Source organism: Hetaerina americana, unplaced genomic scaffold, assembly GCF_022747635.1.
Source record: "Hetaerina americana unplaced genomic scaffold, ioHetAmer1.1.p SCAF_3, whole genome shotgun sequence".
NCBI classification, from domain to species: domain Eukaryota; kingdom Metazoa; phylum Arthropoda; class Insecta; order Odonata; family Calopterygidae; genus Hetaerina; species Hetaerina americana.
In genome coordinates this window covers 12,765,450-12,790,198 of record NW_027286874.1, presented here as the reverse complement: position 1 = coordinate 12,790,198, position 24,749 = coordinate 12,765,450, and the positions used below count along the sequence as shown (strand labels likewise).

Below are 24,749 nucleotides of genomic sequence, written 5' to 3'. Positions count from 1 at the left end.
CTGAACACACTACCATTTACCCAGATGAGATTACTTGACCGAACTGATCTTTCAAGTATCAAATTGGCCTGGAAAACTGCATAAAAAAGAAACTTTATACCCGAATAGATGGATTTCACCTGCCATAGAGCTTAATGCAAGAGCTATCAATCCGATTTAGCGGTTCAATACTGTTTTTGGTTATGTCTCGCATGCCCACGCAAAATAACAGAGTAATATTTGCTGAATGGATTTTGAATGCTTAATCCCCGGATTTCCAATGTTAAATTCAATATACTAACAAGAATAATCAGTCAGCAGATGGAACACAAATCTGGAGGCAACCAGTTTGAAAACCAATTTAGAATCTGTAAGAGCAGAGGTATAAGTGAGGCTGTACTAATTGCGAGATTTTCTTCAGTAGGTTTTGTTAGTATTCTTGTTTCAATAAAGCAACATTTACTGCGAGTACTCAGTGCTGTGGATTCTTTCAATGAAAAGGATTTAAATATTGTTAGATTTATATCTTGACTGTCGATCATTCAAAATACTGGAATAGATTATATGATTTCACTTTTCACAAAGGACAGGCAATAAATTGTTTTCTGATTATTTCTAGATGGAATTTTAAAGTAAAGGGTTCCCCAGCATTTGTATTTTCATGTATTATTTAAACTTTTTGTGCAGTGCTTGGTTTCTGTTTATTTTGTTACCGAAATTTTTAATAGAAGAAACTAATTTTCCGTGCCATTACAACACACTCATGCTACTTGACGATGCACGTGCAAAAGGAGATAAAGATACTTCACCTTTCAATGGCACAATATCTAGGCCTATCGACTAATAATCATAGTTTTCTCACATCAAAATGTGTGGGCATCCACAAATGATGTCCATTGTAACAAAGCAATTAGATTTCTAGGTTTCTCAAAGACTAATGTAAACATGACAAAATGAAGAAATTAGCTTGGAAGTTACGGCAGCTCGATATATTTAATGAACTGCATAAGCACCCAAATACAATTTCTAATATTTTTCATAATAAGTAACAGAAATAAATGATTTTTAAAAGCAGCTTTGATTTAAAAATATAATATTGCATATCTACATTCAACCTCCCTTAAACCCTGGGCCTCTTGAGTTTTCCAGTTTCAAGAGAAAATATATACCGATGAAATTAAAGTGCATATGGTTCAGCATGACACACTTGAGAACACCAATCAGGTTTTAAGGGATCAGGACAACAGTAGCTCCATTTTACAAAAAATAGTATGTTACCCAAAGGAGGCAGGAAAGATGTATGCAGAGCATTTCAGTTGTAAAAAGGAATGTTGATGACACTGATAGAGGGGATAATGTTAAGCAAATGAGGTAAGGGTAGAATATTTATGTTGGATGGAATGACGTGAGGAAGGGAGAAATATGCGGAATTGAAGAGAGGTCAATTATAGTGTTCGATGTCAGGCTGTGTTTTGTTACCATTATAACGTCTGTCCATACAAAACCTACCTTAGCCAATAGAATACTATTTACAACCACAAGGTCAGAAAGATAAGAGGAGTCTGAGGAATGTATGAATCTAAAGGAAATGCAACCTTTCCTTCAGATTCCTACAGCCCAGTAACTTGGTATTGGAAACAACAAAATTTACAGAAGTTACAAATAGCAGAGATTATCAGAAAAAAAGAAAATGGGATAAATTATCAGCTTCCCCTATATGAATACAATCCTCCAGCTCTCATGGCTTCAATGTCTTACTTTGTAATCATGTTATAAGTGTCCTATTGAGAGGAAATCCTCAAATAAATAGTTTTGCCAGAGGAAAATGGTGCTAACATATGCAAATAACTAAATTAAGATTACTGATGAAAAATAGCAGAATATAGGTGACTATATGACAGAAACATTTTGAAAATAGTAATAAAAATTATGTAATGACTAAGAATAAATGTTTAGTCTAATGATTAAATGTGATCCCATTAAGCATATTAAAAGGACAAAAAATAAAATTGTGCCCGATCATCATTCTACCAAAGAACATGATTTTTGCTAAAATATGCATACCATACTTTGATATTTTTTATAGCCCGTACATATCTTTGCAAAGCATTAACTTCATCCTTTAGGTAGATTAAAAAAGGAAACACAAATCAACCCGAAGGTCGGTTTGCTAGAGTTCATCCATAACTAAGCCCAATAGCATGTGAAATTCACACATCAGGGTGACAAAAGTTCCTCTCTTGGGCTGGCTATGGCTCCCAGGAAGATCTGGCACCCCCAAAAAATCACACAGCTAAGGTGGACCTGAGGGTGCCCACAGATGCATGCCTGGAAATTGAACCCAAAACCATCAGTAGTCCAACGCTCCACCCCTGGACTATCACATCCCCCTTTAGGTAGGTATTTATTTTGTTAGCTGTCCTAGGGCATAATTGCAGCACAGGGAGTAAAGCATTGGGCCAGTCACTGGATATTCCCAGGTTCATACTTGGGGAGACCCTGAAACAATTTTAACCAAAATCCAGGCAGTTTCATTTTCTGGTTGGACAGAAATCTGTGGGTTACTGCAGGTGGCACAAGATCTGGAGCCCATTGAAAAGAAATTCTACCCTCTAAACCCTAAATGTGAACAAAATATGCCTTAGGGTTTTTTGTGGCCTCTACCCACTAATGAGCCTTCAGGTAGATTGTATTTTGATTAGTAGTCTTGCAATAATCCATATGCAGCCCAATGTGCTATGAAATATTATGAATTCTGCATGCAATATTCCATATTATGCATGAAACAATATGATTAAATCATGCTTGTCCTATTTTGAAATAAAAGTACTTGAATCACAGTTCCATGCGAAGATAGTGACAACTTTTGAAAATAATCCTGTAATTTGTGCCAATATGGCTCCTAATTAAAAGTAATGGAAACAAGGGCTATGATCAGCAGTCTTTTTTTCATTTTCACATTCATCTGCTTTCCTCAAAAGGAAAATGTCATTTAGTGAATATGCTCTCATTGTGAAGACGTCCAAATAGCTGAAAATATAGGACAATTTAATATTTTTTTAAATAATCCCAAATGGCTTGGGTCTCAAGTGGTTCTGATAAATGATTTTATACTTAACCATAACAATAGATAACCTATACTGAAGATTCAATGATTGTAAAATACAGACACATCAAAAGGCTTTAACTAGCTTAAATTCTTAAGTATTGGATGCAGTAATCTAGAATTTCAAAAACGAAAATTAACCTTAAACAAAATCATACAGTTTTCCATTCCAATTAAAAATGTTTCCTTTCAAATGCTAGTAGTGGTCCTATTCTGAATCAATTACATTTTGTTTACCATTAGAATCCCTAGGAGGTCAACACCCACACATTCACTCATGCTTCCAATGGAATTTAAAAACATTGGGCTAATATGCAAGTGCATTAACCATTAGAATAACCACCCTAAAGCATGTGCATTCATATTTTTGGAACTATATGAAATAGCTCATAGAGTTATTTCCCAAATATGTAATATTTACAGCTAAAGGTCACTTAAAGTATATGTTGAAGTCTTACTTCCTAGAATCATCATTAAAGCAAGCGCAAATACCTTTAAAATCTCACTCATTAAACTTTTAATGGTAATAATCCTTTCTGCACCGCTAAACAATCAGAATTTCCTTATTTTCTCAATAATAGAAAATCATTTTCTCAGACATTGTTCAAAACAATTATGAAATGGTTTAATGGCAAAAAACCAGAATTAAAAATTCACAAGCAAGGATAAGGTTTAAAGTGTGTATTTTCTAAAAATATGAAGAAAAATAACTCATTGTTTAAAATTTCTTCTGAATTAAGCCATCAAAAATGGCAGTAAAAGGGTTAATCAGATATAAGATGGTAGATGCAACAATCTGATTTATAATGCTATTTTTACTGCTTCTAATACTTAAATTAAAATCAATTAGCATAATTCCCATAGCACCTCATAAATATATGTTTAAAATTTCAGTGTATTGTCTTTGAAATTCCAGCTTCTCTTCTTAGACACCACAAATATAAACACCTAACCTTGGTGAATAGGTGAAAGGCAAGAAATCATCACGAGGGAATCAAATGTATATTAATATCAGGTTGTTCATTTATTACTTTGATTAATGTGAACACTAATACAAAGTAACACTTACCATTCCATGGCAAACTATTTTATTAACACTATCAAGTCCAACACACCATATTCTTCATTCAGAATCTAATGCAAATTCTTTGTCACCTATGCAAAAAATTTGTCCTCCAGTGGACGGAAACTCCTTCGATCTCTCATTCTATACAAATCACTTTACCTTGTGCAAGAGGTGAATAACCTTAAAGAACACATTTTCCACCACTTCTGACCATACTATGTTATGTTGGTAGATCAATATATAATTTAATGAAAAACAATGCTTTTTGGCATGTTTATTCTTATTGCCATTAACCCACACATTGAACATAACTTCACCCGAGAGTTGGTATCAGGTTTCTCATCATGTTATGCTTTCCAACAGGTCGCCAACAACAGCTACATAATGGATAAAGAAATCTCTTGTAAATTGAGAATTATGGACCTGATATAAATGTTGACAAAAATCATGACAGTTGAGTGATGGATTAATAATAATATTTGTAAATTGACATTTCTTCAAACTAAATATAAAGATTTAAAAACCCTTGCCAAAAAACTCCACAATTGGGTTCAAAAGTAGTAATTAAAGTTATGTTTAATATCATAATCATTATGGCAAAGAATTTGCAAAACAATTCTAGACTATTTTCATGTTACAATAACTACAAGAGGCCATCACTAAGTCCATGTCCCACGTAGTATTATTTTCAATCGTGACTTTTCCAGAATTTTCTTATTTATGAAATGGGTATATATAAAAGCTTTTTCAAGATTAAAATCATTTCCAAACATACTTGAACACATGAACAACTCAAAGCTAAACAGCATTTACTCCAGTTGTGCCCTTAATTATTTTCAGTTCCTTCAATTTACATGAACATCATACTGATTATAGGATTAGGACAATAGTGGAATAGTTGGATTCCCCCTCAAATGTAAATTATTAAATGAATGTATCAGATTATCATTTAACATCTTGACATTGCTTTGCAATGATAAAATGCAGCACCTTCTTTATAAGGGTCATTGAGAAAAAATTTTCTCACACACACACTACAGCCATTGAATGCAATAATTTTTAGGACAACTTGTCACTCAAAGGCTCTTTCTGTGATAGTGGGCAATTTTCCAGGAGGCCTTAAAACTTTTCAAACAATGGAGCTGTTAAAAGTGAGCCAGTGACCAAGTAAGATTATGTTAAACAGAGCTAACAAAAAAACACTTCTGCCACTTGTGCCCAATTGCATCATTAAGTCTCATGGATCATAACTTTTGGAAATGACTGATAATTTCATTATTTTTAAGAGTAATAAATTTTCTCATTAACTTTGTTAGTGCAATGATTGGTGAATACTACTGGCCTGCAATAAAGACAGATATGAGAAGCTGTGTGAAGATGATATGAGAAATCATCCTTTGACTGATTCAAGTTCTGCTGTTAATAACTAAAATTGACTACTCTCTTTGACTTCTAATGGTTAAACTATGATTTTACAGTAAAAGAAAAGTATTTTCATCGGCCTTTTATGTTTAATTTAAGTGCACAGGGGCAATATCAAATTAGGAACTCCTAAAGTAATCACATTCAGAAAACACTAAAAATTCATAGACAACAACCCATCTATGATAACATTAACATCAAAATTTTCTGCAAATATTTGTAGTTATGAAAGGTGATAGAAGCAGACATTTTCATAAATCATATAAATAACATTCTTTTTACAATCATTGATTTCAAAAAAAAATTATAACATCTTCCAACAAGTCTTCTGCACCAAAAAAAAGAAGCAGAGGGTCAGTTGCTGACTAATTGACGACAAAGACTTAAATAAAGCTTATACAGTCAGCACATTGCATGTTCCCAGAAATTTTTTCTAAAATAATGGAGTAGCCCATCAGTTTCACAAGAATCACAAGCAAATATATGAGTAAAACCTTTCAGCTGTTTCTATACAAACAATATACTCACAGTTATAGTAAATTATAATAAATAGCTAGCATCCAATTCCAAACAGATCAAATAGGGCAATTTAATAATCAATATGAAGGACTCTCCATTCACAGAAAATATACACTATAAAAGCAAATTAATAATTAAAAAGAGCAAGCAACAACTTTAGTCATCTGATAACTTAGATTCACTCTAACTTGGTCATATTTCGAGATCAACTTCCAGCTAATATAAATGAGACAAATAGCTATCATGCATTAGCAATCAATGATTATTCAATTCTTGTATCAACCTACCTCCACATACTTTTTTTTTATAATTCATAAATATAAAAATGGTGCTGAACTACCCAAAACCTTCCTCATATGTCTTGCAGTCATGTGACTCAGAACAGTACTTAAGGAAATTTAGGTATAAGGAGCAATCAAAAATTTTCCTAGTCCACATTTCATTTGTAACACTTGCATGCGCACAAAAACACACATTCTCCAACTTGCCTAACAAACACTAACAGCAACATTATTCAGCGGCCATTGACAGAGCTGCACTTTTCCCACCTATCCTCCTCTTTTTCCTCTTTCACCATTGGCTCAACCTTCACACTCCTATTCTCACAAACATCAGTCACATCCCTCAGTCTATTATCTCTACTTTTATCTTCACTATCCCTCCAGGAACCTCTCCGCCTCACTGGACTATCAGCAAAACTTGAGGAACCATCCAAGTCCTTGCAATAGCTGATGTCCAGGGGCTGAGAGTCTACTTCACTGTACGACGATGCATATGAATTGTGCAATGCAACATTGTCACTACAATCACGATTATCCCTTAAACTTTTAGACCTAGGCACACACAGTGACTCTTTGAGAGCAACATTTGTCCTAACATCCTTCAACTCCCCTTTACCCTTCAACTCCCTGAGTTTAGCATCGCTCTGCTGGTCACGGGAATACTCCATGTCAACCACATCCTGTTCATTTATGCTCCTGTAATCCCTATGATTTCTGTTGCTCTGCATTTCCACATGACCCTTGCAGTCATCAGCATCCTTTGAATACCACGTACTGCCTTTTATATCAGCTGAATCTGTAATAACCGAGTGCCTCGGTGCATCCCATTGATCAGGTAGTTCCTCATCTTCCCTTGAGGCTTTCGAATTCCTAAGACTCTCCCGAGAGCCTTTTGATTCATACAGCGCCTTTGTCATTCGATCATTCTTAAGGGTCCCCTCCGCAGCCACAAAATCCTTTTCATTGTCACTCTGAATGTTATCCTTCCTCTCCCGTGGATCTTTGCTACCCCTGTATTCTGAATAATCTCTTGACTCCCTGTATATTTTAGTCTCACACATTACAGTTCCATCTCTAAGGCTATGGGCATCCCGAATGACCTTCGAATCCCTGTATTCCTTCAAATCCCTATAATCCCTTGTGTCCCCCCTTTGGCTCCTCCAGTCCCTTGAATCCTTCGCATCCCTGGATTCTTTGAGACCCCTGCTATCTCGACTATCCCATGTGTCAGAGAAATTCCAACTCTCTTTCGAGTGCCTTGAGTCCCTTGCTTCCCTAGAATCTTTGGAGTCCCTCATGTCGCGTGAATCTTTGTAGTCCCAGGAATCCCGAGTGCCCCTCATATCCCTGCCTTCTGGCACATCTCTCAGGTCCCTCAAGTCTCTAGTATCCCTACCTTCCCTTGCATCCCTAAAATCCCTAGAATCTCTGCAGTCTCTGAAATCCTTGAAATCCCTAGCACCCCTCGAATCCCTAGTGTCTCTGGTGTCTCTGGAGTCTCGAAGGTCCCTGGAGTCCCTCACATCCCGGGAGTCCCTAGGGTCCCAGGAGTCTCTAACATCCCTCAGGTTCCTAACATCCCTCAAGTCTCTAATGTCCCTGGAATCTCTTAGGTCCCTGGAATCTCTAGTGTCTCTCAAGTCCCTTGGATGCCTAGAATCTCTAAGATCCCTAATGTCCCTGGAATCTCTAATATCCCTGATGTCCCTGATATCCCTGGAGTCCCTCATATCTCTGGAGTCCCTAATATCTCTGGAGTCCCTAAGATCCCTTAAATCCCGGGTATCCTTGGCATCCCTAGAATCTCGTACATCTCTCAATCCTTTGGGCTCCCTTGCATCTGTGGAATCTCTTCCACCCCAAGATTCCCTGGTGTCCCTTGAATCCCTTCTTGCTTCCCACGAATCTCTGACATCTCGCAAGCTCCTGATGTCCCGAGATTCTCTATTATCTTTTGCTTTAGCATCTCTCAATGACTCCCTGGAGTCTTTAACCTCTCTTACATCCCTCAATGGTCTTATATCCCTCACATCTTTCGAATCTCGCATATCCCGCACTTCTCTCACATCCGTCACTTCCCGGATGCTCCTGTTCTCCTTCGGCTCAGACAAATTGGACTCCCGGGAGTCCCTCATGTCTCTACCTCCTTTGGAATCCCTGGTATTTCTCAAGTCTCGTGTGTCCATTAATCCTTTGGAGGACCTAATCTCTCGAATTTCTTGAATATCCAGGAGGCTTTTTATATCCCTTTGCTCTGGTCCCTTTTCTTTAGTGCTAGGAAGCTCAGGGAATTTAGCGGAGTTCCTGTAAAATCTGGAATCCTGATCATCAGGGATGGGTCTGCCATCTCTTGATGAACCACCTTTTGCATCTTTGGGGACAGTGGGGTCGGATCGAAGAAGCTCTGGCAAAAGACGAAGAAGTCGTTGATGAAAACCAGATATGGTTCGATACCGCGGATCTCCTGTGCTAATCCGACCTTCTTCTCGGACAAAGAACTCCACAGTCTGCCACATGGCCTCCCTCAAACCAACCAGCATTTGGGCTTGCCTGTAAAATTTCAGAAAGACATTAATCAGAGGCTTTAGAGTAAAATTAAAAATGTTTGCAGAAAGTATGTTGAAATGGTGCCATAAATATAATTGCAGTGCAGTTAATGCTCTGAAATAGGAATGAATACATAACTCAATATGGGCAGTCCACAAGTTACACATTCCTTGACTTGCATATATTCACACTTATGCAAGGGGCCTCCATCTAAGGAGATGCCAAAGCAATTGAGCATTTCTGAGAGCAGTACGAAAGAATCTAATATGCAAATATTTTTGGTTAGTTACAATTTGTAAACACAGCAAAAATATCTTGGCATCTTGAGAAAAGTTAAAAGAACAACACCAACAATTATTGGATAAAATTGTCTCAGGTTCATGGGTATCTGAGGATTTTTGGCAAATCATATCAAAAAAGTCTCATTAAGTTGTTGAGTTTACTCATACTCATATCCATGGCCTTGAAGAGAAAGCAAAAGACAGAAACTTTGATTGTACATATCCAAGTAAAATGTGCTCCTTCTTTCTCAAACATATAGCACCACCAAAGAAGAGGCTGCTCACCTAAACACAAGTTAAAGCCAATCCCTCATATTTCTCCGACCTTTTTTGTAATCCCCAGTATATATAAATCAACCCATCATCAGCCTCCCTGGCCTTTATAGCACTGTATGAAATCACATGGTTGGGTGTTTTGTTGGTTAACCCGATGTTCAAGATCATCAGGTACTAACTAGCACTCCCTAACACTCTTTCATCAATACGTCATGTCTGCTTCAAGTGCATATATTTTTTGGCAGTTTTATTATTTCTAATTTGCTCCGCAATCATGACTACAGAGCAAATATATTTTACAAATATATAAAACTAATTAGATGACACATCAGCATTATTATATGCATATAAATTACTCAAGTAAATTATTTGACCAAGGGATAAAAAATACTCTAGTTGATTAAATTGTCAGGGATGTGGTAGTCCAGTGGGTACAGTATTTGACTGCTGACCAGAAGATGCAGGTTTGATTCCTGGGGACGATTCTGGTCATCCTCAGCTTCGCCAGAGCTGCGTGATTTTTCAGGTGACAGATATTCCCAGGAAACCAAAGTTGGCACAGGGAAAGGAACTGCTGCCCCCCCCCCTTTACCTTGACGTGTGTAATTTCACATGCCATTGGCCTTAGTACTTGGTAAGCTCTACCCTCACCTATGAAACCAACCTTCGGGTTGATTACTGGGGTTGATTAGATTAAAATGTCATTTGTTGCCTTTGCATGAGGTTGTGAGGGTGGAATAGGAGTAGATTTGAGATGAGGCAATACCTTTAAAAGGAGGCAATGGATAATCTAAATTTATGACATATTAGAAATAGATATAGGATATTTAGAAAGGATTAGGGTCCTCTTAAACTCTGAAATTTTGGGGCTTTTAAAGGAACAAGATGTTGTGACGAAATACCGTACATACAATGTCACAGGCATTCGTAGTCGTGCGCAAGGCGCCACAGTCCACGAGGTTAAAGCCAACTTTAAACACTTATGGTGTTTTCACTTTGACAAATTCCAAAGAAACTGCGGGAGATGCCGCAACAGTAACTTTTAACGCAGTCATCCGCTAATGTGCATTTCAATGCAACAATTTCAGAGTGTAAAAATCATTCACCTTGACTGGGATCCCAGTCAAGGCGAATGTCATCCGCATGGGATCCCAGTCAAGGCGAATGATTTTTACACTCTGAAATTGTTGCATTAAAATGCACATTAGCGGATGACTGCGCTAAAAGTTACTGTTGCGGCATCTCCCGCAGTTTCTTTGGAATTTGCCAAGGATTAGGGTATTTAGGATAACCTATGTTTAGGACTTCCCACCACAAATATTGGAAGACTTTTTTTAACTACATTTGAAGTACACATATGCAACAACCAATTTAATTTGGTTTCATTCCCTATTTTATCATATCCTGTGAGATACTTACTTGTAAAATATCAAAATGTTTACACCTACCTAAACTTTACACATTCACTTGTCCCCTCATGAACAAATATTTGATGCTTTCCTGTAATTGATTTTCATGGCTAGTACAGTTTCATTTAAAATGTTATTGATATATCATGCATACATCCTTCAATGATTTATTGCCCCTATAAATCACAAACATCTTTTGCTTGTTTTATAGTCTTTGAATTGTACTTGAGCAAAATATTTTGGCTGATGTATCACATCACTTTAATTTCTACTCAATGATACATGATGTCAATTATAAAATTCTGGTATATTCTTTGGACCAGCTGATTAGCTGAAAACTGTGCCATTGGATTCTTATCCTTCACCAGGCCATTTATGCGAGAAATCATGCATTATGCCGTGCCTGCACTGTAACATCAATTTAATACCTAGATGTTTGTCATACTCATCCAGATTGAAATATTGAACATAAGTAATGACAACAACTTATAACCAAGACTGGAATAAGGTAAAAAGTAATGTTTTACCTTTCATCACAATGAAGTTCCAATTCCTTCTTTCCCTGGAGAATTAATGCCACTTGGCTGGAACTGTCAGCTAATTTCCTTGGTACCTAAAATATTTAAGAAAAACATTTTATGCAAATTTTATCAGTTAGTAATGTAGTGGTAGCACCATAAAATCCCAACACAGAATATATATTTATTCAAATTTTCAAAGACCGAAAATGGACAGTGTTTTAACAACCTGGTAAACAGTAAATATTTCACCATTCTTACCATCAGTACAGATCAAGTGATTTTCATAAAAGTTTACAACGTTAAAAAAAGGAAAATTTTTCTCATTCAAAGAAATTAAAAGGTTTGGATTAAAATTTTCACGATTTCTGATTTTCTGAAGTAAAGTAAAACAATAAAATGCATTTAATTTAAAGAATTTCCATTAATTTATAACATTCAATTTCTCAAAAATGTATTGGTAACAATGTAATAACTTGATTCCATTTTTTCTGAAGTTACATGTTCACAAATGCAATCAATCTTCCACTCTATTATGCAACTGTTTTACAGCTAACATTTAGCACATGATAATTAATATTATGTATTTTTTGAAAATGCATTCATTTTTTTTAACCCAATTCAAATATAATTTTCAGAATAGAATTTCTTTCTGTGAAATCTAATTACACGATTGCTTTGTACCCCAGGACCTCTAAGCATTTTAAGCATGACAACACAATAGAATAGACAGTGGAACCTCATACAATGAACATAATTTATTCTGTAATTTTTCTCATTAAGAGAAACATTTGTTTAATGAAACTACTTTTTGCATATAAATTGTTGTAAATTACAATAATGCATTGCATGCAAAAAAAATTATCTGCAAGGTCTATTCAAACAGAAAATTATAAGTAGATGTTTAGGATCATGGATCATGTTCACATTTCCTTCTATTTGGAATGAAGTAACCGGGAATGTGAACTTGGTTTGTAAAAGCAAAAGAGAATCAAAATAAATAGTTTATTATTTATGATTAGTACCCAATTCCTTTTTACTAGAAAGCTATATAGGGACATTTGTTGATTGCTGACCCTTCAATACGCCAAAATGCGACTCAGAATTATCATTAAATAAATATCTGGCATGCATTGCCACTGCCTTATTAGGGTGATGCCTCATGCACATGGTATGATGCAACAGTTTCCCATGACCACATCACCTTTAGCAAGCTATTTTTGACTTAACACATCTTGGAGGCTTATGGAGTTTTTGGATGGTAAAGAAATGGGTTTAATTTTCAAATTGCCACTTGCATTTGCGAAAAATAGCAGGGTGAGACAACTAGCAAGTGAGGTAGCAATTCAAACTTTAATTCATGAATTTTGGCCAATGCAATATTGGATTTGTGAGCTGGTGCATTTTCTTGATGAAACAACACTTTCCTCTTAGCCAAATACAGCCGCTTTTGCTTGATTTCTTAGCTCAAACATTGCAATAAGTCTGCATAATACTCCCCGTTGATAGTTTTTCCTTTTACAAGATAGTCAATGAAAAGTATTCCACGTGTATTCCAAGAAACTGACGCCATGACCTTGCCTGCAGATGAAATGGTCTTTGCCTTCTTTGGAGCTGGTTCTCCTTTTTGAATCCATTGTTTTGATTGTTCTTTTGTCTTGGGTGCGAAGTAATGGACCCATGTTTCATCCATGGTTATGAAGCAGCACAAAAATTCTGCTTTGTTGATGTGAAACTTTGCTAAACACTCAACTGAAACATCTTCACGACACTAGTTTTGCTTGATTCTGAGCAAATGCGGCACCCATCTTGCACGCAGCTTTCTCATGTCCAAATTTTCAGTTAATAATCAATGTAGCGCACTTTTTGAAATGCCTACTATGTCTGCTAGCTCACGCAATTTCAGTCGACAATCATACAGTATTATCACTTTGTGGATTTTCTTTACCATTTCTGGAGTCGTCACCTCATATGGTCGACCAATGCGATGCTAGTCTTGACAGCTCGTATGGCCTCGTTTAAGCTCTGCTATCCAGTATTTTACTGTGGTAAATGAAGGAGCAGACTCACCCAGAGTAGAATCCAGTTCAGCTTTTATATTGGTTGGGCTGAGGCCTTTCAAGTAAAAGTATTGCATTACATAACGATGACCAATTTTCTCCATTTTCACGAATTCACTGAAAACGTTCACTATTGATGGCGGCCAAACAAATACTAAACAACGTAGCGTCTTCAGACTTGAAGCATATGCTCTATAGATTGTATACACGGTCGCACCCAAAAGTGGTAGGACTGATTTTCTCTGGCGCGAACAGAGCGGTGGAGGGGGGTCTGCCTGGCAGGGTAAGGTGGAGGGGGCTCTTAGCAACAGACTGACACCAACCTCAGTCGCCTGTGGCGTTGAGTGAGGATACCATTTTTAGTGAAGCAAGTTTTTTGTCCGCGTCGAAAAACAAAATGAATCTGAATTTAGAGCAACGTTATTCCGTGAAGTTTTGTGCAACACTCGGGAAGACGGCAACTGAGACCCTCGATATGATCAAGCAGGCTTATCGGGACACTGCCTTAAGCCGTTCCACAGTATTTGATTGGCACAAGTTGTTTAAAGAGGGTAGGGAGCTCATTGAAGACGACCATCGCTCCGGACGGCCGTCGACGGCAAGAACTGACACGAATGAGGACAGAGTGAGGACACTGCTGAACACAGACCGACGCTTAACCAGTGAAGAAATTGCAGACCAGTTGGGTCTGTCTGCATCCAACGTCCAATGCATTATTTCACAGGATTTGGCCATGCGCAAGGTGTGCGCCAAGATCGTGCCGAAAATTCTGAGTGTCGACCAACAGCTCCTGGCCAAATACGGCGTTGCCACGTTGCCGCACCCACCCTATTCTCCCGATCTGGCACCACCGGACTTCTTCTTCTTCCCCCTGATGAAAAGACAGCTCAAGGGATGACGTTTTGACTCGATAAAGGCCGTTCAAGAGGCTTCGACGAGGGTCATCAACGGCATCCCCAAAGAAAATTTCCAGCGGGCGTACGGGGAATGGGAGCAACGTTATACTAAGCGTCTAGCAGCTCAAGGAGCATACTTCGAAGATTATTAAGTCGATGTAAATATATCGTCAATAAAATTCTTATAAAAAAATCAGTCCTACCACTTTTGGGTGCGACCCTGTACATTCTAATAGTGATATTTTTCAAACAACTACCACCATCTCTAGGTCAGGCTGGGTGCTTCTGGGCCTCCCCGTGTAACTACAATAACTGAAAATATATGAACATTCTTGAATTATTTTCCCAGTATTTAGAATAAACTTCCTTGGATCTATAATTTGGAAAAATTCTAAATATGATGCCAAAATCTTTTTAGCATCTTACAAATGAGTGCTTCTAATGCATGACTTCACTGTGATCGGAATCAAGGTACCAATAAATTATGAGATAGTAATTGGTTGACTGAGGCATGGCTTGATGGAATTAATTCATTTTATCATGAATAACTATAACTTTGTAATTTCACAGTATTTTATTTTGACACATCTAGGGTTTCAATGTTCATCAGGTACGAAGGGTAAATAAGTCATGGTTTTTTAATTCCTACAGCAAATCCTTGCTAATTCAGACAGCCACTTCATCCGGACATACTGAGGCCATGTAGTACAGGTGGTTCTATATAGGATGACAAGATAGCTTTTTACTTAGCCGAAAAATATGGTTAGCCCATAAGTTTTGCTGGAGATTCATGAAGACATCTTTCTAGTGATGTCCCCCGATCACATTTTTGCATTTGGGGGAATAGGAAAAAGTCACAGGGGGCGAGATCTGGTGAATAAGGAGGATGCTGATGGTGATTGCATTTTTTGCCAGAAACTGGCGAACAATCAGTACTGAATGTGCAGGTGCATTGTCATGGTGAAGGATCCATTCATCAACCACCTTCAGTCAAATTTGGTCGCACACGATGCATGCAATCTCTCAAACACTTGAGAATTGTAAGGTAGAACTCAGCACTTACTGTTTGCCCTTCAGGAAGAAATTCATGATGAACAACACCTTCAAAGCCAAAGAAAACCAGGAGCATGAATTTCATTTTCAATCGGCTTTTTCTTGATTTTTTGTTCAAGGTTCATCTTTTCCTTTCCACGCCTTGCTTTGCGATTTTAGTTCAATGGCACACTTGTAAAACCACGATTCGTCACCAGTGATTACCCTATTAAGAAATCCAGCATCATTTAAAAGTTAATTTTTCCAGTCAGTAACACATTCAACTCTTTTCAACTTTTGATCTGGCATCAGCAGCTTAGGCATGATTTGTGCACACATTTTTTTAAACCCAAACATCTAGTTAAAATAGTGTGCACTGTTGATTTTCCTAAACTCAGTTCATCAGCTATCATTCGGACAGTTTTTCAACAAACAGTGAGGACAAGGGACCGCACACAATCAATGTTGTCATCAACACAGGTGGTTGAAGGCCGTCCCGGCCTTGCATCATCCGTGGCGATGCCATCACAGCCTTGTTGACCATATTTAAAATGCTTAATCCACTTGAAAACAGATTTTTTCCTCAGAGCATTATCCCCGTAAACAGCTGTCAACATTTCAGTAATTTTTTGATAACTTTTACCACACTTCACCTAAAAACTTTATTTTCAATTTGCTGCTCCACGATTTTGCCAATTTCCATTTTCGACAAACAGTAAAAACAAGGACAACAGAAACTAACATTACTGGCACCATACACACAGCTTGATGGTCCACCAAGTACAGAAGGCTTATTGAATCTCAGGCAACTAGCTCCACTAGTGAGTGGGGCTATAGTCTGTGTAATGGCAGCTAGATTACACCAGTTTGCATATTTATTGGACAGACCTCGTTTAACCCCATGTATCATCCAGAAAAAATTACTGTACTAATTGACCAATTATATTTCATTTCTCATATCATATTTCATTCTTCATATTATATTTCATTTTTCATTTTATATTTCATTTTTCATATTATATTTCATTTTTCATATTATATTTCATTTTTCATATTATATTTCATTTTTCATATAACATTTCATTCGACAATCTATTCACAATACGGTTAGCCCTGGTGAAAGAATCATTATCAGAAAGCAGTGCCATCTTTTCAAAATCAGAACAGCCTTACGGAGCACAGGGTGGTTAAATGTTTTCAACAAACTGTTTAGTTTACTAACCTTATAGACTCGTCCTTGGGGATTGGCAAAAAGCAGAATTGAAATAGGAGACACTAAAGATGCCTCCCTCACCAGGATACTTTTCCTCTCCTGAGACCGTACCTGCCGGAAGTAGGTGAGGAAAGGCGGGGAGCGTGACTCACCCCATCGACCATTATTAACACTCTCAGAACCTAGAGTCGCCCGCTGACCATCACTATGGAATAGAAAAGGAATACAATTCAATGTTAATTTTAGGAATAATGGGTGCTGATGAGGTACATCAGAAATAATACTATGGAGAATGTCATTGAGCTAGTGGTCCTAATAAAATGCAATTTCTACACAAAGTAAAAATTATTTGATAACTGTCTAAAACTTTTTAGCAAACGCTGTTCCTTAAGAATTACAACTAAAACACTAAATTCAACAGATATTACACTCCACCACTCTGTTTGTTCATTATGCATCATCAGTATTTCAATCCAAGGATTGGTTGCTTGTTGCCCTTTATTTTTTCCACATTCAATTAATTCTCTTTCACACAAATACATTGTATTACTAATATACATCTTTTTAGTTGTATCTGTCCTTTGCCCTTCCTCAACGGGATTTTTCCTTTACAATTGCATTACTCTATGTACATTTCCAAAGAATTTTATTGAGTCTCAAGGTCTATCTAATCCTTTGGGTTCTATTCCTTTATACAGGGCACCAAATAGTGATTTCATCTGCTACACTCCTGTACACTTAATCACTTTGTCAGTCTCATTTCTCACTAATATGCCCATATTTGTGTCTTATCATCAGTGTTGATCTCAAGACCCAGACTTTAACAGCTCCTGTTCTCCTCAGGTCTGCATTTTACTGGTCCATGTCCTTGATGCATTAATTATGTATCAAGGTCTCATTATTAGTAAAGATGGTAATTTTTCAATAATTTATTAGCTAATTCCTATGACTTTCAGGATTGTATAGCCAGCGCTGTATTTTATGCACAAGATGAAAGGATATCAACCAGGAAACTATTACTAAGGATTATCATTCATTACTATAACTTCGCATTATTATAATAATATGAATTGTTACACTAATAATTTTTAGCCGCTGTCTCGGTGACTGCAGTGGTATGATAGTAGAAATATAGTGTATCATTTGCTAGATAATGCAAATCTAATACTTCCAACTTTTTTTTCCTTATCAGGTTGACTGCTAAGGTAAACACTTGTGTCCAGAAGGTTTTTCTAAAACATTCACCATATGCCCCAATTTTTTTCCAAAGGAGTAAAATTTCAAGTTTTCTGGGTTATCAATTTTCAAATTATTTTTTTAAGACTATACGCTGGCAGACATGCTTATTTCTTTAAATATCCTCTTTGGAATCCAGACTTTGACAGCTTATCCATATATATTTGGTACATTCTGATACAAGTCATTCAGACATTAAATCATTAATTCTCTATGTGCTTTTGCTTTAATTAAATACCCATTTATGCTGATGCTCCCGCTGATATTAAGCACCTTGTCCAGTTACTTATTTCTGCTGGCACAATCAATTGAGAAGGCCATGTAGGTGCCACTGCCTGACTAAAATGCCTAAGTTCTGTGAAAAGTAAAGCTATTAAGAGTATGTATGCTCTGAAATTATGAATGAGCTGGCTAGCAAATGTGTGCTAAAAAGTGCATGCCTGGTGATTAAATACAGGCACAATTTCTACTTTTATGCAGATACTGGATTATGCACTATCATAGTAATATCAAATAATAATAATTTGTTTTATTTGCCCAAAGATGTCCACAAAGGGTGCAGTAGGTAGGGATTGGGAATAGGTTTCCAAAACAGAAAGAAACCTATGTGCTTGGCAATAAAAATGATGCAATTTTACAAGTTTCATTTTTATGTATGTGCTGGATTACTTGTAATATCAAACGACCAGTGTAGGTGAAATACACCTGCACACATACCTCACTATTACCTATTTACTTTAGATACGAATCAGAGTGCAATAAACTGTACCTTGGGCATTGCTCATTACATAAAGATTCTTAATACAGGTCAAACTCATTATATCAGGATTCCACCCTATACTTCTGAAATATAAGATGTCATTATTTCATAAATGATCCTGCATTGCACAAACTATTCTTTTTTGCTACTCAGCATCTTAAAGAGAACAATTAAATATGCAGAAGATAATCATTCTGGGCATGTGCCAACTAAAGATGCGTGCCAGTACCACATATGGAAGGCTGCAATTTAGTATAAATTTGGAATCATTGCCAATAAATATTCAGAGAGAGCTGACCAAATAGATGGAAGTTTTCCCCAGGTTACAGAAATGACACATTATGGCCTCAGAGTGGAGGTGTAGTGCACAATTAAGACCACAAGAAATCAAGTTTTACAATAGAATCACATAAGTTTTGTTCATCACGTATTCAATCCACCAAGTAAAGCCACCAATAAATATTACCCCAATAAATCATACATACTCTGTCACTAATGTTGGAGCATTCTTTTTTACTTTGCCCTTGCGGACATCCCACTGCCTGCGCCGAAGAATGGAGCCCACCCCAGAGAGCAGCACTCCGAGGACAAGTTCATTTTCAGCAGCCAACTGATTGCAACGAGCTGACCTATTTGCAAAGGACTCCAGGCCATCGAGGGAGGAGCTCCCAGCACCCCGACCCCTCCGCCAGCTACTCCACGTCATGGATGAGTTGTTCGACCGTCCATTGCGCCAGTTGTCACCCCCCATGCCCCTTCTCCCCCAGTTGTTATCTTCATCCTCTGCCTCAGCCCCTAGGCCTTCCATCTCAGACAACAGCCGAGACTGGTACAAGTGCTCCGCATATATGCGACGAAGACCTGAAATTAGGGCACGCAAAAATAAATCAAAGGGAATTTATGGAATGCAAAATATTAAACCTTTTCATAAACTTACAAGCCAACAGTAGGAGTTATTTGAGCAAGAGATTGACAACTGAGGTCTACAGCTTCACCAGAGATAACATGGTATTTTTACAAAATTAGGATCTTTGGAAACATGGAAAGGGCAGAGACAAGTCAAGAATTGGAATAAACTACTGTTAATTAGAATGTTTTAGATTTAGATTCTCAAAATAATAATTCATAGTCCCTGCATAAAATCATCATTTAGTTCAAACAAAGCTGTTAAGAACTAAGTTGCCTGTAATATTTTTTCCACTTCACAAACGAAGATGGTAAATGCAAAATGAAGAATGATTTCTTGATCTCTTGTGGAAAGAGGAGGAGCGATCTCTATCTATTCCAAATCCTTTTTCTATATCAAAGTTTGCTGGCCCAATATCTTTACCATATAGATCCTGTTTTTATTCTTTCTAAATCGAATCTTTCCCAGTTCAATTAATAACTTTCCTGCCTTATACTTAAGATTGTCCATGGGTTCCTTCCTTTTAACCTGATAGATCTTTCACCTTTCTCTACAGTGTACCCACTTCACTCTTCCTCTGTAAGCACTCTATGTCATTGTACTGTGCTTTCCACCATGCTTCTTCTAATCAATTTCCTATCTCAGTTTATTATTTACCACCTCAGTCAACTCTTAGTACTTCCTTCTACCTAGTTCTGTGACTACATTCTTATATCTTTCCAGTTTCCCATTAACTATTCCTTGAGTTTTGTTTGTGGCTTTTGATATCCCTTTTTTGATGCTCCCATTGCAATATTTTCTACTTCTGCCTCATATTTCTTTCTTTTTATTCCTGTTAAATGAACTAGATTTTATTTCCTCATCTTTCTTTCCAGTTTTATCCTCTTAAATCTGAATTTAAATTCATTGGTACTAAATTATGATAAAATCTGTACTCACTCAGGAGAAACTGGGTAAATTGATTACACTGCTCCTATATTTATGCCTAACCCTGATATGATCCAACCAATATCTCTCAGAACATCAGGCATTCTCCACATACATATACCTACATCTATTGTTGTGCTTGAAGCAAGTGTTATTTATGATTAAGTCTCGTCGTCTTATCTCCTTCTCCTCTGTCATTTCTTGTTCCTCAAATGAAGCACCCTACCTCACTCTCAACTAATCCTTTGCCCAACACTGCATTAAAATCCACCATAACTATTAAATGATTCCTTTAAGGGACACCTGCAATTAATTCCTCTAATTGAGCGTTTTCCCTATCTATTTCTTCTTCCCTATGGTTACTCATTGCCATGGAGTCCTGAACAACGACCAACTTCACAGGTTCAGCTTTCACTTCTACTAATAATATTCTATCACTTACTTGCTCTAAGTTTACCAAGCTCCTTCCTACCTTTTGTTTCAATACCACTTCCATCCATCGATGGCTCAATTTTTCTGCTTTACATTACTTCATATTTGTTACTCCAATAATACCCACTATCCATTAATCTCACCCTGCACAGCACTATAATATCTACATTTAATTTCTTCACCTCCCACTTTATTTTTTCCAATTTCCATATACCCAACGTTGTGCTAACATTCCTATTCCTATGCTGACTGGTTTGGTCCTCTCCTGTGCTTCCTTCTCTGTTACTGCAGTCACTTTCACTTGGCAAGGATTCTATGACGACCTCAGAATGCCTTGCCTTTCCCACTGCCAGGCATGCCATTACGCCAAGACTTGTAGTTGCCACAAAATCTTTGTCTATCATTGTCGCGTGAGATTATTAATGGAGATGATTTCCCATTCCATTCCTCAATAGCATTTTTACCATGAAACATTACTCCTGGGCTGCCCAATTGGAGTCAGCTGTCTTTGCAGCCACCTCACTGAGGAACAGATGCTGCATGGATTAACTTTCATCTGGCTCTCACTCTTTGACCTATCTGGCATGAATGACCCTACCAGGAGTAAGTATCATTACTCCCACCATCACAGCTCTAGGGGACATCAGAATGCACCAGCCCTTCCACCACACCCTGAATAAGAACTACAAACAAGCAAAATGCTGCACATTACTTTTGAGATAATTTATGAGAGGTAAGTTTCAGTCATTAAAAAAATATGTACCTATACTTAGGAGAGAGAGAGACAATACAACAATACAGCATGGATGGTGTTTAGTGTCTTTTCATTTAATCTTGGTTCCTAAGACTAGAGGATAAGTGTAGATTGGTGCCTTTCAAGATGTAGACATGAAAAACAATTGAAAAAATAAAATGGAGAAAAAGGAAAACATACAAAGAGGGCTTAGGCTTGATGAAGGAAGAGAGAAAATATTGAGATAAAAATGAAGTCAGAAGAGGTGGATGCAAAGCATACTGTAAAGCAATGGAATGATGAAGACTGATAGATGGGAAAATTGGAAGGTATGTTGGAGGAGTAAGTAAGAGGGAGGGAAAGATCAGGTATGCTTGGCAGCATGGGGGGAGCAAATGTATTTGAAGTTAAAACATTGTTTATTACTATGTGTGGTTTTTGGGGAATTTAGTTTATTGTTAGTGGAGTAGGCTTAGAGGAGTATCACAGTTTTGTCATTAAAAGTATATCTTGACAAGTAGACCACTATTATATTAATAATATGCACGACAAGACTTAATTAATCCTACTTACTTTGTATGAGAGACATGCTTTCCCTGCTCAGACCGTAGTTGGCACAGAAACTGTCTGATGAAAGAGATGATGATGAAATACTCCTACCATAACAGTTTGCCATCCCAGAAGCCTCTTCCCACTTCTCATGCATGAAGGATAATGCTAAATGATCACTTGTGGGACAGAAATGAGATTTGGCAGCTCGGACACCAGCTTTATCCACAAGAGCAGACTGAAATGGTTCTCGCTCAACTGACAGAACTGTTGCTATGGTCACCAGTGGGCTAACACATCTGTAAGAGAAAATTGAATTTTTCTTACCGATATTAAACTTAGGAAATAAGGTTGGTCAGACTTGGAAATATTTTCACAATCATAATAATATGCATAGCATATATATGAAAGTGAAAAAATATATTGACTATAGCCATTTATTCACCCTTTTTGGAGAAAAAGTGGAAAACATGGCTGGTTTTAAATTACAAATCCACAATAAAACTATCATGGGAATCCATTTCCATACAATGAACTTAAAAATAACTAAGACAATGGCTGTACAAAATCTATCACAGAAGATGTGCATTGCTATGTAATTTGACATATATGTGAATAAAGAGATGGTATACAGCTCACCTAAAGATGGCAGCATGAACTAAGGCCTTAGACAATTTAGGATGGGTGGTGAAGAGAGCGATTCGCCGCCCCAGTGGAGTCAATCGCTCCTCAGGTCCCTCTTCGAGAGCTCCAAGGCCTACCAACTCCCGTACTGCCTGCACAACTGAGTCAGTGGGAGGGGGCTCAGGCATCTCAGACAGGAATTCAGCTGCTCTCATATCTCTACTGTAAGTCTGCAATGAGAAACACAAATGATATCCAGGTGAGACAAGTCATTTTGGGCATATCAGTTATGGCAAATATTTATGCTTATGAATGCAATACTTCCATAATTTTCAGACAAATATTATTTGATAAAAAATGTATCAATAACCACGATGACAAATCAATAGTTAAATTAAACAACAACAGTGAATCACACATTTATGATTGGTTTTACATTTTTCTCCTTAATCTTGACCCAATTAAGGTAATTCTGAATGAAAACAACTTAACTATTTGATTTTACCTGAGTTTTATAACATTGTATTCACTCACTACTGGAAAAACTAGGGAAAAAATATAACACTATCATGAAAAGATATGTTTTATTATTTATTTCTCATGAAATATTAGAAAACATAAGAGTCAAGGTGTTTTTTTTATTTTCAGGAATCCATTTTAAAGAAATCCCCATCTTCACAGTTGATCCACCAAACCCAATAATAAATAGCACCATTTTCCCCCCTGGTCTGCATATATCAATTTCTCAGAGCATTATGGTTTATCTTCAGCCTAACATTCTTTGATTGTACCAGTCCCTCAGGAATCAGTTCACTCGTTGTGTTTCTGCTGCACCTCTTCACCTTGATTACTGATTCAACTGCTTCAAAGTCCGAAGTAATTGCCACCACAGCATTATCAATCCAATGAATGAGAAGAATAACCCTTAACCAATCCAATGAACTCTATCAAAATTACATTTTGGTTAACCGCTGGAAAATGAAGGGGCATGGCATTTCAGTGGGTATAGATAGCACTGGGCTACTACTTCTTCTAAAGCCACAATCGCTTCTTGATTGGATGAAAAATGCTAAGCAGGGAGGAAACTTTAGAGTTTTCAAAAGAGGTGGAAGTTCGCGGGAGCCATATCCAGGGAAGAAGGTGGATGTCCCAGCACTTCATTGTCCAAATCCCCCAATTTTCCCTTCGCCAAGACATCTTCACCTTCTTCAAAGCCAAAGAACTACTTTCAAACCACCGCTTGGAATTTTGATTCAATTCTGGGGCATCATAGCAAATCCATGTTTCATCCATTGTCACACATCGACGCAGAAAAATCACTTGTTTATTGTTAAGTGCGAATGCATTTTTGATACACAGAGAGTATGTGCCACACCCATCTTTTGCAAAGCTATGTCATGTGCAATTTCTAGTGCAAAACGTAACCGATGAATTCTTTTGATATCCCCACAATATTAGTAATTTAATGCACCTTCATATACCCATCTTTCAAAATCATATCATGAATTTTTTAACGATTTCCTCTGTAAGAGCACTTTTTGGACATCCTTCATGTGGGTCATTTAAGAGCTTTTCACAGCTGTTTTAACTCAGCCACCCATTTCTTCATGGTGGAAACTGAAGGAAAAGAGTCCCCATACACATTCACAATCCTCAAATTAAATTCAGTTGGCATTAAACCTTCTTTTACAAAGAATTCTATCATTGAATGATGTTTGATTTTTTTATTTCTAACAACACACACATTGTAACTGATTCAAATGACTACCTACAGCAAACTGCTGGATGACATGGCTTGCAATTACTCACAGTTCTGCCTATATGGGAAAAAATCACGCGAGTAGTGATACCATTTATGGGTGAGGTCAAACTTTTCAGATCAACCTCATAGAATTCAGGTGATAATATTCTACTAATTTAGGTCTTAAATTTAAAATTAATCAACAATATGACACATTATTTAATTGTAAGAGAAA

General features: G+C 37.1%; 1 protein-coding gene across 3 annotated transcripts in view; it reads right to left on the bottom strand.

Moving 5' to 3' along the window:
• Nucleotides 1–4,109: 4,109 nt before the first annotated feature.
• The window catches only part of LOC139690105 (uncharacterized), a 45,139-nt gene continuing 24,499 nt past the window's right edge, over nt 4,110–24,749 (bottom strand). For all 3 annotated transcript variants that reach the window (XM_071587343.1, XM_071587341.1, XM_071587342.1), the window contains exons 15-20: nt 22,789–23,003; nt 22,174–22,448; nt 19,087–19,462; nt 16,615–16,810; nt 11,414–11,499; nt 4,110–8,923 (exon numbers count right to left, since the gene is read on the bottom strand). In XM_071587343.1, the coding sequence (XP_071443444.1) occupies nt 6,607–8,923; nt 11,414–11,499; nt 16,615–16,810; nt 19,087–19,462; nt 22,174–22,448; nt 22,789–23,003 (3,465 nt within the window). In that variant the 3' untranslated portion in view covers nt 4,110–6,606. The remainder of the gene's footprint in view (nt 8,924–11,413; nt 11,500–16,614; nt 16,811–19,086; nt 19,463–22,173; nt 22,449–22,788; nt 23,004–24,749) is intronic.